This window comes from Somniosus microcephalus, chromosome 5 (assembly GCF_052327205.1).
Source record: "Somniosus microcephalus isolate GS21.2 chromosome 5, FLI_Smic_1.0, whole genome shotgun sequence".
Classification (NCBI taxonomy): Eukaryota; Metazoa; Chordata; class Chondrichthyes; order Squaliformes; family Somniosidae; genus Somniosus; species Somniosus microcephalus.
The window spans coordinates 58,621,505-58,639,150 of record NC_140991.1 but is presented as its reverse complement, the minus strand read 5'-3'; the positions used below and the strand labels follow the sequence as shown (position 1 = coordinate 58,639,150).

Below are 17,646 nucleotides of genomic sequence, written 5' to 3'. Positions count from 1 at the left end.
AAGTGGTTTCTTTTTAAATGATGTGCTCTGCTACCTGGTTCAGAATGGGACCACACTCAACATTACAAATTGTGCTGCAGACCCTACATGAGCAATGCCACAGGAGATCAGTTAGTAAAGCAAAAAAAGTGTGTTTAATTTTTATTCCAGAAGATATGTAACAGCAGCAGTAAAACTTGTACATAAACAAGTCATCTATGTTGAACTGAATGACGAAAAGGAAAAGATACAACTAAGAATAAATATGGTAACTCCCTGATTGCACACAGATACTATACTCAGTTAAATCAATCAGCTAGAGCTGCGCTGGCCCTTTTTACATTTTGAAATATATTTCCTGCAATATTCTGAAATGAGTTTCTGCCTCAAAATTAAACACCTTTACTTGGTTAGGTCACAAACAATACGCAATCTTTCTTGGATTCACGACCCTTGGACGCAGGCCACCCAAGCTGTAAATTGTGCTAAAATGTAACTAACACTTTTTTGTTTTCTTTTAACTGGAAAATAGAGGAAGAAAAATTAGGTACTATCCATGTTTGATGTGGGTGGCTTCTATGCAAGTGTATAATATGTCTAAACTTAGTAGCGCCATAAGGGCAAGAACATTGATTGGGTTAGACTGCTTTTTTAAGTTAATTTTAGTTACTTTGGGAACATAGTATTGGGCCAAAGTCTAAAATTAATCAGCTCCATCTTAGAAATAGGTTAAAATTCAGTATTTACATGTATATTGTTTCATACTTTTAGGAACACCTGATGCTTTTGCTCAGCTGCTTACGTGCCCATATTGTGACAGAGGATACAAGCGCTTGACTTCACTAAAAGAGCACATTAAATATCGCCATGAAAAGAATGAAGACAACTTCAGCTGCTCCCTTTGCAGCTACACTTTTGCCTACAGAACACAACTGGATCGTCACATGGCTTCTCACAAGTCAGGACGAGATCAGGTAAAATGAAGAAAGCAATTTAATATTCCTGTTCCTGTCATATAATAGACAACAAAGAGCAAGTGTGTTAATTGTCATTTATCTGTACTAGTCCTGTTTCGTGAGCCCTGTTGATTGATGAGAGACTAAAGCTTCTGTCTAGAGATCACTTTCACTTCCATAACCGGAGATGTTTTGCTGAGGGATGTTTTATTTTCCCGTCTCCGCCCCTACCTCAGCTCATCTGCTGCTGCAACCCTCATTCATGCTATTGTTACCTCCAGACTTGACTATTCCAGTGCTCTCCTGGCCAGCCTCCCCCCTTCCACCCTCGGTAAACTTCAGCTTATCCAAAACTCTGCTGCCTGTATCCTCACCAAGTCCCATTCATCCATCACCCCTGTGCTCGCTGACCTACATTGACTCCCGGTCCAGCAATGCCTTAAATCCTTGTGTTCAAATCCCTCGATGGCCTCGCCCCTCCCTGTAACTCCTCCAGCTCTACAACCCTCCAAGATCTCTGCGCTCCTCCTGTTCTGGCATCTTGTGCATCCCTGATTTCCTTCGCTCCACCATTTGCAGGTGTGCCTTCAGCTGTCTAGAGCCTCGGCTATGGAATTCCCTCCCTAAACGTTTCTGCCTCTGTACCTCTCTCTGCTCCTTTAAGATTCTCCTTAAAACCTACCTCTTTGACCAAGCTTTTAGTCACCTGTCTTAATATTTCCTTATGTGGTTCAGTGTAAAATGTTGTCTGATTAATACTCCTGTGAAGTGCCTTGGGAGGTCTTACTATGTTAAAGGCTCTATATAAATACTAGTTGTTGATTTAATAGTGGTGTAATTTATTTTTCCAACACCTAGTTCACAAACCTCTAACAAAGCAACCAAAAATCCAATGGATAATTGATTGCTTTGGGTATTCACCAAAGTTCCCTCTAAGCTGTGCAGTAATGGGAAATGTCCCGCGCAGGCCGCTCACCAGCTTTTCCATTGTAAGTACCGCATGTGCAGAACTTTAAAGGGACCGCGCAGTAAAAGAAACAGGCCACGCAGAACAAAGCGCAGCTTACAGGGAACATTGGTAGTCACATAGTGCACCTAAATACTAATGACATTCACCAGACCCAGTCCGCAGGACTGTCCGCAAACCACTGCGTAAAGCGCTCTCTCCACTATTCTATTATGTGCACCGAGCAATGTATTTTAGGAAATAATATGACTGTAACAGCCTGTTGTAACTGAAAAACAATTGCAATAAAGGTATGTTTTTTTAATATAAAATATATATATACTCAAAAAATGAAGTCCTGTGCAACTTTTGCTAATAACCAAGTGAATTCATTCCTAAACATCATCTTTCATAAGCGAATGCATCAGAACAGGAAATTGTAGGTTGCCTTATAGTGGTGTGCTGTGGAATACAGAATTCTATATGAAAGAATCTAATACCCAATGACAAATTAATCTTAATTGAGCTATCAAAGTCTTTCTTCTGAGTTAAATTAATTTTGCAAGTTACGGCTTTCATTGAATATTCTCTTTGCATAATATTGACTGTTGCCTTTGTATAACTCGCACAGAGTAGGAGGTTTCAACTCCTTCATTTTATAGCCTTGTTAAAATTCCTAATTGGGTAAAGGAAATGGAAAAATTACTTCTGGTACAAAGATTCCTTCTCCCACCACCACTGACACCAAGTAAAGTTAATAAATAGTTAAAGTGCTAACCTTGTAAAAGGTGACTCCCAGCCCTTTTCCTTCCCTCTGGAGATTTACTGTTTGGGTGTACCAACTCTGAAGGAACTGTTTAGTTGACGACAGTTACACAAGGCTCAGTGAACAACTTAGAATCCAGCTGATTAGCATTAGGTTTGGAAAGGATTCATAAGAACATAAGAAATAGAAGTAGGAGTAGACCATTGAGCCCTTCAGTGAGACCATGGCTGATCTTCTGCCTCAACTCCATTCATCGGCCCTATCGCCATATCCCTTGATGTCTTTACTAGTCAGAAATCTATCAACTTCTGTTTTGAATATACCCAATGACTGAGCCTCCACAGCCCTCTGGGGTAGAGAATTACAAAGATTCACCACCCTCTGTGTGAAGAAATTTCTTCTCATCTCAGTCCTGAATGGCCTACTCTTTATCCTGAGGCTGTGGCCCCTGGTTCTAGACTCCCCAGCCAAGGGAAACATTCTCCCAGCATCCACCCTATCAAGCCCTGTAATAATTTTATATGCTTCAATGAGATCCCCTCTCATTCTTCTGAATTCCAGAGAATACAGGCCTAGTTTACTTAATCTCTTCTCATACGACAGTCCCGCCATCCCAGGAATCAATCTCGTGAACCTTTGTGGCACTCCCTCTGTGGCAAATATATCCTTCCTTAGGTAAGGAGACCAAAATTGTACACAGTATTCCAGGTGTGGTCTCACCAAGGCCCTATATAATTGGAGTAAGACTTCTTTACTCCTGCTCAAATCCTCTTGTAATGAAGGCCAGCATACCATTTGCCTTCCTAATGGCTTGCTGCACCTGCACATTCACTTTCAGTGACTCATGTACAAGGACACCCAGGTCCCTTTTGAGCATCTGCATTCCCCAATCTTTCACCATTTAGGAAATATTCTGCCTTTCTGTTTTTTCTACCAAAGTGGATAACTTCACATTTATCCACATTATATTCCATCTGCCATGTTCTCGCCCACTCACTGAGCCTGTCGAGATAACCTTGAAGCCTCTTCACACCCTCTTCGCAACTGACACTGCCACCTAGCTTTGTATCATCAGCAAATTTGGAAATGTTACATTTAGTCCCCTCATCCAAATAATTGATATAGATTGTGAATAGCTGGGGCCCAAGCACCGTTCCTTGCGGTACCCCACTAGTCACAGCCTGCCATCCTGAAAAAGACCGGTTTATCCCTACTCTTTGTTTTCTGTCTGTTAACCAATTATCAATCCATGCTAGTATATTACCCCCAATTCCATGTGCCCTAATTTTGTTCACCAACCTCTTGTGTGGGACCTTATCGAAGGCCTTCTGAAAATCCAGATACACCACATCTACCGGTTCCCCTTTGTCTACTCCACTAGTTACATCCTCAAAGAACTCTAATAGGTTTGTCAAACAGGATTTCCCTTTCATAAATCCATGTTGACTCTGCCCAACCTTGCTATTAGTTTCTAAGTGCCCAGTTATTGCATCCTTTATAATAGATTCCAGCATTTTCCCAACTAATGATGTGAGGCTAACAGGTCTGTAGTTCCCCATTTTCTCTCTCCCTCCTTTCTTAAATAGCGGGGTTACATTTGCTATCCTCCAATCTGCAGGAACTGTTCCAGAATCTATAGAATTTTGGAAGATGACAACCAACGTGTCCATTATCCCAATGGCCACCTCTTTCAAAACCCTAGGATGTAGGTCATCCGGTCCTTGGGATTTAGTGACTTTTGGTCCCATTAATTTTGCTAGTACTGTTTTTTTACTAATAATAATTTCTTTAAGTTCCTCATTCTCGCCACACCCTTGGTTTTCTCGTATTTCTAGGAGGTTTTTTGTGTCTTCCTCCGTGAAGACAGAAACAAAGTATTTATTAAATTTCTCTGCCATTTCCTCATTCTCCATTATAAATTCTCCCGTCTCTGACTGTAAAGGACCTACATTTACCTTCGCCAGTCTTTTCCTTTTCATATACCTATAGAAGCTTTTACAATCCGTTTTTATATTTTTCGCTAGTTTGTGCTCATATTCCATTTTCCCTTTCTTTATCAATTTCTTGGTCCCCCTTTGCTGATTTCTAAAAAGATCCCAATCCTCAGGCTGACTGCTTTTTCTGGCAACTTTATAAGCTTCCTCCTTTGACTTAATACTAGCTTTAATTTCTTTTGTTAGCCATGGTTGGATCACTTTTCCTTTTGGGTTTTTATGCCCTAGAAGAATATATGTTTGTTGCAAATTATGCATTATTTCCTTGAATGTTAGCCATTGTATGTCCACCTGCATACCTTTTTAGTGTTGTCTCCCAATCTACCATGGCCAACTTGTCCCTCATACCCTTGTAGTTTCCTCTGTTTAGATTCAGATTCTGACCTGTAGGATTTCCTACGGAGCTGCTTATTGATGTTCATACCTGATGCCAGCTGAGCAGCTCCCTGCAGACTGGAGAGATAGAAAATGGCAGGTCTCCATGGGAAAGAGAAAAGATAAAAATAACTTGCATTTATATAGCATATCTTGCTTGGAACATCTTGGAGCACTTTACAAGGGGGAGAGAAGGCCCCCACAAAGGAGACAGGAATGGATTAAGGTGGTAGGTAAGCTTATGGCACAGTCGGACAGCTTTCATAAGAAATAGGAGCAGGAGTCGGCCATTTGGCCCCTCGAGCCTGCTCCGCCATTCAATAAGATCATGGCTGATCTGATCTTGGCCTCAACTCCAGTTTCCTGCCTGTTCCCCATAACTCTTAACTCCCCTGTACCTCAAATATCTGTCTATCCGTCCGCCTTGAACATATTCACTAACTCAGTCTCCACAGCTCTCTGGGGTAGAGAATTCCAAAGATTCACGACCCTCTGAAAGAAGAAATTCCTCCTCATCTCCGTCTTAAATGGTCGACCCCTTATCCTGAAACTATGCCCCCTAGTTCTAGATTCCCCCCACGAGGGGAAACATCCTCTCAGCATCCACCCTGTCCAACCCCCTCAGAATTTTATGTGTTTCAATAAGATCACCTCTCATTCTACTAAACTCCAATGAGTATAGGCCCAACCTGCTCAACCTTTCCTCATAAGACAACCCTTACATCCCAGGAATCAACCTAGTGAACCTTCTTTGAACTGCCTCCAATGCAAGTATATCCCTCCATAAATAAGGTGACCAAAACTGTACGCAGTACTCCAGGTGTGGTCTCACCAATGCCCTGTACAGTTGTAGCAAGACTTCCCTACTTTTATACTCCATCCCCCTAGCAATAAAGGCCGACATTCCATTTGCCTTCCTAATTACTTGCTGTACCTGCATGCTAACTTTTTGTGTTTCATGTATGAGGACACCCAGATCCTTCTGTACCGCAGCATTCTGTAGTCTCTTGCCATTTAAATAATATTTTGCTTTTCTATTCTTCCTACCAAAGTGGATTACCTCACATTTTCCCACATTATACTCCATCTGCCAAATTTTTGCCCACTCACTTAATCTACCCCTTTGCAGACTCTTTCTGTCCTCACAACTTGCTTTCCCACCTATCTTTGTATCGTCTGCAAATTTGGCTACAGTATACTTGGTCGCTTCATCCAAGTCATTAATATAGATTGTAAATAGTTGAGGCCCCAGCACTGATCCCTGTGTCACCCACTAGTTACAGTTTGCCAACCGGAAAATGAACCAATTATCCCGACTCTGTTTTCTCCAATCCTCTATCCATGCTAATGTATTACCCCCAACACCATGAGCTCTTATTTTGTGCAGTAATCTTTTATGTGGCACCTTATCGAATGCCTTTTGGAAATCCAAATACACTACATCTACTGGTTCCCCTTTATCCACGTTGCTCATTAAATCCTCAAAGAACTCTAGTAAATTTGTCAAACACGATTTCCCTTTCATAAAACCATGTTGACGCTGCTTGATTGGATCAGGTGAAGGGAAATTTAGAAAGTTAGAGAAAGGACAAGGCAATAGTGCAGGGTAGCGATAGGGGTAACTAACAGAAAACAGAGAGATGGGATAAATGGGTCATTTTCAGGTTGGCAAACTGTAACTAGTGGGGTGCTGGGGCTTCAACTATTTACAATCTATATTAATGACTTGGATGAAGGGACCAAGTGTACTGTTGCCAAATTTGCTGACGATACAAAGATGGGTGGGAAAGCAAGTTGTGAGGAGTACACAGAGCCTGCAAAGGGATATAGATAGGTTAAGTGAGTGGGCAAAAATTTGGCAGATGGAGTATAATGTGGGAAAATGTGAGATTATCCACATTTTGGTAGGAAGAATAAAAAAGCAAAATATTATTTAAATGGAGAGAGACTACAGAATGCTGTGGTACAGAAGGACCTGGGTGCCCTCGTACATGAAACACAAAAAGTTAACATGCAGGTACAGCAAGTAATTAGGAAGGCAAATGGAATGCTGGCCTTTATTTCAAGGGGGTTGGAGTATAAAAGTATGTAAGTCTTGCTACAACTATACAGGGCATTGGTGAGACCACACCTGGAGTACTGCGTACAGTTTTGGTCACCTTATTTAAGGAGGGATATACTTGCCTTGTAGGCAGTTCAGAGAAGGTTCACTAGGTTGATTCCTGAGTTGAAGGGGTTGTCTTGTGAGGAAAGGTTGGGCCTATACTCATTGGAGTTTAGAAGAATGAGGTGATCTTATTGAAACATGTAAGATTCTCAGGGGGCTTGACAGGGTAGATGCTGAGAGGATGTTTCCCATCATGGGGGAATCTAGAGTTAGGGGGCATAGTTTCCGAATAAGGGGTCGCCCATTTAAGACACAGATGGGGGGGAATTTCTTCTCTGAGGGTCATGAGTCTTTGGAATTCTCTACCCCAGAGAGCTGTGGAGGCTGAGTCATTGAATATATTCAAGGCAGAGATGGACAGATTTTTGAAAAACAGGGTAGACGAGGGTTATGGGGAGCAGGCAGGAAAGTGGAGTTGAGGCCAAGATTAGATCAGCCATGATTTTATTGACTGGCGGAGCAGGCTCGAGGGGCTGAATGGCCTACTCCTGCTCCTATTTCTTATGTTCTTAGGACTTTATGCGACACAGGGTACTGGCAGCAGAATTCTAGAAGTTTGAGAAGGAGGGGAGGCTGTTGATGAGAACATTTGAGAAATCCATGTCATGATGAAGGCATGGATTGGAGTTTCAGTTGCAGAGGGAGAGGCAGGAGTGAAAGCGAACAATGTTACAGAGGTTGTTGAATGCAGCCTTGATGACTGACCTTTTTTTGTAACCTCACTGTATATTGAAAGTACCCTCCCATATGCATGCCTGCATGCAGACACTGAGGGTTAGATTTTTTTCCCGAATACAGCCCAACTTTAAACAATACAGAGAAAGGAAAATACGGTGGAATGGTCTTCTGTCAAACCTGCCCCCAAAAGTGCCCCACGATATTTTCCTGTCTTCCCTGTTCAACTGACACTGCAACTGCACTCCCTGCCACGTGTAAATGAAGGCAGGTCACCACAACCTAGTTCTACCCAATATTTTGTTTTGTTGTTGCCCTTTTCCTGCCGCTAAGAAACACTGCCGCTATAAAGGTGGCAGTGTTGGGGACTAGTACCGTGTCCCAGCAGTGGGAAAGTACAATGGAGGCCATTGCTGAAGCTTTGCTGTGAATCTGCAGGGCTATTAAAGGCTGTAACAAACTGAATAACCGAGCCTCTTGATATTCATGGTATTAAGGTTGCGTGAAAGATTCTAGTGCATAATTAAACATTTCAGCAATTTTTTGTGTAGTAATGGATTTCCCTTTAGGAATTTCCTGCTTTGTTTTGAGGAAGAGGACAATGAAGATACGAAGGAAGAAAGAGTGGAAGTCAGGAAAGTCTGACATAGAGGCCATCAAAAAACCCCTGTAGATACCAATGGCAGAGTGTCTTCAGACTGAGGCGCTAAAAAGGTGCACTTCCCAACAGATAAGATACAGGAATTATGCCACCTGTTAGCCATGGAGCTGCAGCCCTTTCCCAATAGGGCACAGCCCTGTCGGTGGTTGTTCAGGTGACTACAGCTCTGATTTTTTTTTTTCTGTTCTACCGGTTCATTCCAGTCAGCCTCACCTGAGCTCAGTCACATCACTGGGCAGTGCACCACTGCACTAAACAGAATGGATCCCCTATTTAGGCATCTCTTTTCATATTCTTCCCGTGTACCAAAGCAGAGAGTGAGCACTCAACTTTTATTGAGTGACTAAATTCCCACAAGTCCAGGGTGCCAGTGATTGAACTTATTAAAGGCTCCATCTAACCCATCTCTAAATTACTTCAATAAGCAGGGTTTTCATCCTCTAAAGGTACAGCTTATGTAGGATGACAGTCACTTAATTCTACATGTTAATGCATATTATCCTGGAAGCTGCTGTGATTTTTCTTTTGTCCTATGGCAATCCATGACCTCTGGATTACTCCACCAAAGCAATACATGGGTGGTTGCTTGGAGACAAGCTATCTCTCGACTTTAGCCTGCACAGCAGCTACTTGAGGTAATCCAAATGCTTAAGTACTATGGCCCCGATTTTTTACTCTTTGACAGTTTTCAGCTGGTGCATAGCACTGAGAGTTAGAAACTCACCCACTGCTCCAAGAATGAGGTATGGGCTATTTTAACTCCCGAGCCTGATTTAAATCCTGCCAACAACTTCACACCCATTCCGACTGGGAAGCGGCGCAAAATTGCATGGCACCCACTGAGACCAGGTAGGTGGTGGGATCGGCCTCCTAGGCTGTTTCGCAGGGTTCTTACAATTGGGAAAGGGGTGCAGGTCCACAGGGGTCTCACGATCAGGAAGGAAGGAATGTCCACGGCAGGAAAGGCCTAAGCTTTCATGCTCCTCCTGGCCCCACGATGAAAGTTTATTTTATAAAGTCATTTTTTTTTGGCTTTTTGAGCCCCTTCTGGTTTGGATCCTCCTTCCTACTGTTTTCACCCGCTAAGAAATTAATTGCGGTTTCCCACTTGGGCCACTGAGTTAAAATTGCAGTCGGTTCTCGATAATTTCATCAGGACGCGACATGCATATGTTAAAAGAGCCCGTTAGCTTTGGGTAGGTGCATTTGATGCCTGCAGAGTTGAGCAGGTTAAAATCAGGAACCATCAGCTCCCAGCATCATTTTTAAAATTCATTCTTGGGATGTGGGTATTGCTGGCAAGGCTGGCATTTACTGCCCATCCCTAGTTCCCCTTAAGTTGGTGGGCTGCCGCTACAATCTATGTGGTGAAGGTGCTCCCACAATTTTGGGTAGGGAGTTCCAGGATTTTGACCTAGCGACAGTGAAGGAACGGCGATATATGTCCAAGTCAGGATGGTCTGTGATTTGGAGGGGAACTTGGAGGTGATGGTGTTCCCATGCACCTGCTTGTCTTGTCCTCTTCAGTGGTGAAGGTCACGGGCTTAGGAGGTGCAGCTGAAGAAACCTTGGTGAGTTGCTGCAGTGCATCCTGTAGATAGAACATGCCACAGTACGTCGATGGTGAAAGGAGTGGATGGGGTGCTGATTTAGTGGACTGCTTTGTCCTGAATAGTGTCGAGCTTCTTAAGGGTTGTTGGAGCTGCATCCATCCAGGCAAGTGAAGAGTATTCCATCATTCCCCTGACTTGTGCCTTGTATGTGGTAGAGAGGCTTCCGGGAGTCAGGAGGTGAGCAACTTGTCACAGAATACCCAGCCTCTGAATGTATGTGATGGGTCCAGTTCAGTTTCTGGTCAGTGGTGAGTCCCCTCCAGGATATTGATGGTGGGGGTCTAGGCAATTGTAATGCCATTGAATGTCATGGGGAGGTGGTTATGCTATCTTGTTAGAGATGGTCATTGCCCGACACCTGTGTGACGCTAATGTTACTTGTCACTTATCCGCCCAAGCCTGGATGTTGTCCAGGTCTTGCTGCAGGCAGGCATCAACTGCTTCAATATCTGAGGAATTGCGAGTGGAGCTGAGCACTGTGTAATCATCAGCGAATAGCCCCACTTCTGACCTTATGATGGAGGAGTCATTGGTGAAGCAGCTGAAGATAGTTGGGCCTAGGATGCTGCCCTGAGGAACTCCTGCATCGATGTCCTGGGGCTGAGATGATTGGTCTCCAACGACCAAAATCATCTTCCTTTGTGCCAGCTATGACTCCAGCCACTGGAGAGTTTTCCCCTAATCCCCATTGACTTCAGTTTTACTAGGCCCCTTGGTGCCACACTTGGTCAAATGCTGCCTTAATGTCAAGGGCAGTCACTCTCTCATCACTTCAGGAATTCAGCTCTGTGCCCATGTTTGGACCAAGGCTGGAATTAAGTTTGGAGCTGAGTGGTCCTGGTGGAACCCAAACTGAGCATTGGTTAGCAGGTTATTGGTGAATAAATGCCACTTGATAGCACTGTTGACAACTCCCTCCATCACTTTGTTGATGATTGGGAGTAGGCTGATGGGGCGGTAATTGGCTGGGGTGGATTTGTCCTGCTTTTTGTTTCTCTAGAACAGATAAGTAACCTGGGTGATTTTAACTACCTGCCCACCTGGTTCCCGTTAAAATTCCCCTCCATGATTTGTTTGCAAAATAATTAAAAGTAGACCATTATCAAGTTCCTCAATGCAAATTATTTAATCATGGAATAACTTGGTTTAAAATGGCAAATAGATACATCAGATCAATGTCACATGAGCTGTGAGTTAAACATGCAAAGTAAATGTTTACACAGTAAGATCCTGTCCACTGGTCATGCAATATACAGTGTTAGCATTTACCTCCATATTCTCCCCCCTTACCATCACTTTACTAACAATAAGCGGAGTGGTTATTTGCACGAACAAGTTCTGTGCATGTGCACTGTATGGGTATTTTAGATCTGATAATGTGTAATGAGACAGGATTAATTAATGATCTCATCATAAAGGATCCTCTAGGGAAGAGTGATCATAGCATGATTGAATTTCAAATTCAGTTTGAGGGTGAGAAACTTGTGTCTGAAACTAGTAATCCTAAACTTAAATAAAGGCAATTACAAAGGTATGAAGACAGAGTTGGCCAAAGTGGACTGGGAAAATAGATTAAAGGGTAAGACGGTAGATAAGCAGTGGCAGACATTTTAAGGAGATATTTCATAACACCATGGTCCCTTCATTCTGAATTAAAGAATTTTTATCACTTCCAGAAGGAAAAAAACCCATAAGACTCCAAAGAAGTAACTAATCCACTAATTAGAGTATAACGTCTTTTATTTTACCAGCAAAGGACAACTATAATTACAATTGCAGAACATTAGATAACAGAGGATCTTCACAAAGCTAACTACAGCTCCACTTTCTGTAGGCTGCCTGATGAGGCTGGATCACATTACACATTGCAGCGTTCTCTACAGCAGGCAGGATTAAATTACACATTCCAGACAAACTGTTTGGTCCCCTTGGAGGACAAGACACACCCATCAGAAATCTGGTCCAACCCACTTGTGTTTCAAATAAACACAGCCAACAATAAGTCCGTTTGAAGTAGCTCTGCCTAGTTCGTAGATGATACAGTAACCAGCTAGTCTAAGTCACTGCAATCCTCTCACCAGAACTTTTATTCAGATTCTATTTTAAATTCTGCTGATAAGGAGAGCACATAACTGTAAAACTAACAGGTTACTGTATCAGCTAATAATTTTCCTTTATGTTCAGGTGGCTAGGGAAAGGCAGCATTGGCACATCAATTGGAATTCAAATGTTGGTGAGGGAGAGAGAAACAGCTGGAGACCATAACATATATACTGCATCATATAGTACTTTATCATTTTGCAGTAAATTATTCACATGACCAGCGGCGTGTGCGAATATTGCAAAGTGAATTCATTTTTGTCATTTGAGTGATATAACCTTGCAATGTATCTAAAACCAGCAAAAATACTTTTTTTTTACATGACTGCTATTTACCTGGTAGCTATAACTTTTAGAAAAGTTAAAATAGACTATTGAAGAAGCTTTATTCTTTTTCTTTTTTTAAAAATAGCGCCATGTTGTAACACAGACAGGTGGGAACCGTAAATTCAAGTGCACTGAATGTGGAAAAGCATTTAAATACAAGCATCATCTAAAGGAGCACTTGCGCATCCACAGTGGTAAGTACAGAATTTCTTTTGGTGCCTGAGTGCTTCAAGTAGATGGTTAAAGAGGAGGCTTGTTGCTGAGACGTACTTTATCTTCCAAATATCAAATCAAATATACCCGTGTGTTTGTCTGATTAGTTGTTTTCCTGTGCTCTCTTCTCTACCACCGCCACCCACCACCCCCCCCCCCCCACCCCACCCCACCCCACCCCACCCCAGCAGTGACTTCCCTCAGAAATATTAATGCTGTATTGAACCTTCCTTTTGAGAAAAAGAGATTGACAGTTAGGAGGATAAGTACAGATGTAAATGATCTGGAACATGTTGGGTTGAGGAAAGTCATAATCTGTAAAGTGCAAGTAGGCAGAGTTAGAAACATAGAAAATTAGGAGCAGGAGTAGGCCATTCGGCCCTTCGAGCCTGCTCTGCCATTCAATATGATCATGGCTGATCCCCTATCTCAATGCCATATTCCCGCTCTCCCCCCATACCCCTTGATGCCTTTTGTGTCTAGAAATCTATCGATCTCCTTCTTAAATATATTCAGTAACTTGGCCTCCACAGCCTTCTGTGGTAGAGAATTCCATAGGTTCACCACTCTCTGAGTGAAGAAATTTCTCCTCATCTCAGTCCTAAAAGTCCTAACCCATATCCTGAGACTGTGACTCCTCGTTCTAGACCCCCCAGCCCGGGGAAACATCCTCCCTGCATCCAGTCTGTCTAGCCCTGTCAGAATTTTATATGTTTCAATGAGATCCCCTCTCATTCTTCTAAACTCTAGTGAATACAGGCCTAGTCGACCCAATCTCTCCTCATACGACCGTCCTGCCATCCCAGAAATCAGTCTGGTGAACCTTCGCTGCACTACCTCTATGGCAAGTATATCCTTTCTTAGGTAAGGAGACCAAAAGACACAGTACTCCAGGTGTGGTCTCCCCAAGGCCCTGTACAACTGTAGTAAGACATCCTTGCTCCTGTACTCAAATCCTCTTGCAATGAAGGCCAACATACCATTTGCTTTCCTAACTGCTTGCTGCACCTGCATGTTTGTTTTCAGTGACTAGTGTACAAGGACACCCAAGTCCCTTTGTACATAGCATTTCCCAATCCATCACCATTTAAATAATACTCTACCTTTCTGTTTTTCCTACCGAAGTGAATAACTTCACATTTACCCACGTTATTCTGCATCTGCCATGTATTTGCCCACTCACTCAACTTGTCTAAATCGCCTTGAAGCCTCTTTGCATCCTCACAATCCCAGAGTTGAATGTAGGTTTTTATATTGGATTGATATCCTGGAGTGTTTCTTTGATTACTTTTGTAGATTAGAGATTTCTGCCCCTGCCCCCTTCCCTTAGAAACATAGAAGATAGGAGCAGGAGTAGGCCATTCGGCCCTTCGAGCCTGCTCCGCCATTCAATGAGATCATGGCTGATCATCCAAATTCAGTACCCTGTCCCTGCCTTCTCCCCATATCCCTTGATCCCTTTAGCCTTAAGAAATATATCCAACTCTTTCTTGAATATATTTAATGAACTGGCTTCCACTGCCCTCTGTGGCAGAGAATTCCACAGGTTCACCACTCTCTGGATGAAGAAATTCCTCCTCATTTCAGCCCTAAATGGCTTACCCCTTATCCTTAGACTATGACCCCTGGTTCTGGACTCCCCGGCCATCAGAAACATCCTTCCTGCATCTAGTCTGTCCAGGCCTGACAGAATTTTATAGGTTTCGATGAGATCCCCTCTCAATCTTCTAAACTCCAGTGAGTATAAGCCCAATCGACACAATCTCTCCTCATACGTCATTCCTGCCATCCCAGGTATCAGCCTGGTGAATCTTCGCTGCACTCCTTCCATGGCAAGAACGTCCTTCCTCAGGTAAGGCGACCAAACCTGCACACAATACTCAAGGTGCAGTCTCACCAAGGCCCTGTACAACTGTATCAAGACATCCTTGTTCCTGTACTCAAACCCTCTTGCTACAAAGGCCAACATACCATTTGCCTTCTTAACCGCCTGCTGCACCTGCATGCTTACCTTCAGCGACTGGCGCACAAGAACACCCAGGTCTCTTTGCACTTCCCCTTCTCCCAATCTATTGCCATTCAAATAATAATCTGCCTTCCTGTTTTTGCCACCAAAGTGGATAACCTCACATTTATCCACATTATAGTGCATTTGCCATGTTTCTGCCCAATCACCCAACCTGTCCAAATCGTACTGGAGTTTCACGACATCCTCCTCACAGCATACCCTCCCACCCAGCTTTGTGTAGTCTGCAAATTTGGAGATATTACATCCAATTCCCTCGTCCAGATCATTAATATATATTGTGAACAGCTGGGGTCCTAGGAACGATCCTTGCTGTACCCCACTAGTCACTGCCTGCCACTCGGAAAACGACCCGTTTATTCCAACTCTTTGCTTTCTGTCCGCCAACCAGTTCTCTATCCAAGTCAATACCTTGCCCCCAATCCCATGTGCCTTAATTTTGCACGCTAATCTCTTATGTGGGACCTTATCAAAAGCCTTCTGAAAGTCCAAATACACCACATCCACTGGTTCTCCCTTATCTATTTTACCAGTTACTTCCTTCTTAGAAGGTTTACCAATCTGCCTTCGAGAATCTAGTAAATTGGAGCATTTCTGTTATTGCAAATTATACACAATCTGAAGGACTAGCACAAATTGGCCAAATGGCGTTTGTCATTCCTGACTTAAAATTTCACGATTGTAACTTGGTCAGCATGGGTTGCTTATATTTGTAGCTTTAAGTGGAAGAAGTAAATAGCATCCATTTTCCTCACAGCACTGTAAAGTGCCCGGGACATGTTGCTGTGTTAAAAGTTCTATATAAATACAAGTTGTCATTACTTTCTGGCATTTATTTCCCTTGGTTTATCTTCATCAAGGTAATAAATGATCAGTTGGCTTGAAGTTGTCACTGGGTGAGGGACATCCATGAACATATACTAAAAGTTTTGTAATTTTCTCCCCTCACCCCCAAGTCAGCAGTTCTTTAATAGGAAAATATCTATTTTTCTATTGCCATATTAATTAGTATTGAATAGTGTCATCATTTTAACCTTTTGAAGCAGTTTTGGTCTTGCGATACACATGCAGATTTTATTTTAAAGAATTAAAAGTACTCCAGTATGCCTGCACCACCAGTATTCAAGTTATACATATCCTGTAATGGGACATGTTGCTTGAAAACAGGACGGAGTTGTTTGGCACAAGTCCACTTGTATTAGATGTCAGTCTTTGGAATTGGTTCTGCTTTCCAAATCTAAAAAGCACATCAGGCCGAAGATTTTTCTAACACAGGAGAACATATTTTCCCATGGGATTGATTTGTTTTAAGGGCATCATTCGAGGTGTCACCATTATTGCTTTAAGTGACTGAGCAGAAAGCATTTGGCTTTTCCATGATCTTACTATTTTCATCCACCTTGTCATAAAACCTGAGGGTCTGGTGGTGTCAGCTGTCTTGACCCAACCAATACGAGCATTAATTTAAGACTGATTCTTCTGAAATACATAGTCACTGACCTCAGCCAATGATTGCTCTGACCATCTTTGGCATGACCCATCCCCTCTCTGCCTTTCTCTGATTCGGTCTGTTTCAACTGAATTATTTAATTAATATTTTGCGTATTACTAAGAAAGCTCCTTGGAATCTGTAGATTTGGGGTGAGTGGAAGGAAAAACAGTATGAGAATATTACTACTGCCTGCTCAGATCTTTTGACAAGTTTAGTGTCCAAACCACCAATTTTTAGTATCCTTACCTACTATGTCTTGTATCTCAGGTTATGGCTCAATCCTTGATGTATTATAATTGACCACTTCCATAGATTTATTTATCCTTGCATATTTCTTTCATCCACCTTTTACAGCCCACCATAACATTAGTTTGAAAGATCTGAAATTACTCAGTTGGTTAAGAGTCTGTGGGCGGAACTTTAAATTACAGCAGGGTGTAAAACGGGTGATAACTGATCAGCCACCTGTTTTACACCCCTGCCAAAGTTGAAAGTACCAACGTGTGTAACTACATAGAAAGTACACCACAGAAACATGCCATTCGGCCCAACTGGTCTGTGCCATTTTTTATGCTCCACACAAGCCTCTTCCCACCCTACTTCATCTAACCCTATGTAACTAAACCATACAGACCCCAAAAATTCCCAGGTTCAGTCCCTTATCTGTGCTGCGCTAGCTGATCTCAGTTGCAGTACTTAGCTTGTGAGCTAGTCTAGGCAATGGAAAAATCAAGCAGAATATCTGTCCCTGATTGCTAATTAGTAGTCCCTGCTTGAAAAATATCAGTGCGTGGACATCAGGTGAGGAAAGAATCGAGCTTTCCTGAGGTGTCCCCAGTCAAATTGCCTGCCAACATTTGCCAAAAACTGGAAATCTGCCAGTCCTTGTGGAACTGTACCTGAGCATGAGACAGCACCTTAAGGAGTGGAGGGATGAGAGAAAAAAATTTAAAAAACAAAAATTGGTTTGAAAGGACTTAAGCACATTTTCCTCAGTCTTGGCTGGAGTTCATGAACTTTTTTCTCAGGCATGAGTTATGGAAATCTGTACAGGAGATTCCATGAAATTGTATGCAGCAGGAGAGCGTACTTGCATATAGATTTATGGGGTAGAATTTATCCAAATTTACACTCGCCCACACTTCTGAAGGTTGAGTTTTTGTTGGTGGATATTATATAAACTGCTAACCTGTTGAGAGATACATTATTCATGATCTTTAAGAGGAAGCATACTTGACTGCCCAGAGTATCAGGTCACTATGAACATCTTGGAGAAAGCTGTTAGAGTTCCATTACAAGGCAAATTTCCTGTTTAGGGAATTGGCTGAGGAAATGCCAGCAAAACCTGAAATTTAT

At 42.6% G+C, this 17,646-nt stretch overlaps 1 protein-coding gene across 2 annotated transcripts in view; it reads left to right on the top strand.

Moving 5' to 3' along the window:
- zeb1b (zinc finger E-box binding homeobox 1b) overlaps positions 1-17,646 on the top strand; it is a 161,841-nt gene that overhangs the window by 130,528 nt on the left and 13,667 nt on the right. For both annotated transcript variants that reach the window (XM_085987659.1, XM_085987660.1), the window contains exons 5-6: positions 751-953; positions 12,645-12,753. In XM_085987659.1, coding sequence (XP_085843785.1) covers positions 751-953; positions 12,645-12,753 — 312 coding nt within the window. The remainder of the gene's footprint in view (positions 1-750; positions 954-12,644; positions 12,754-17,646) is intronic.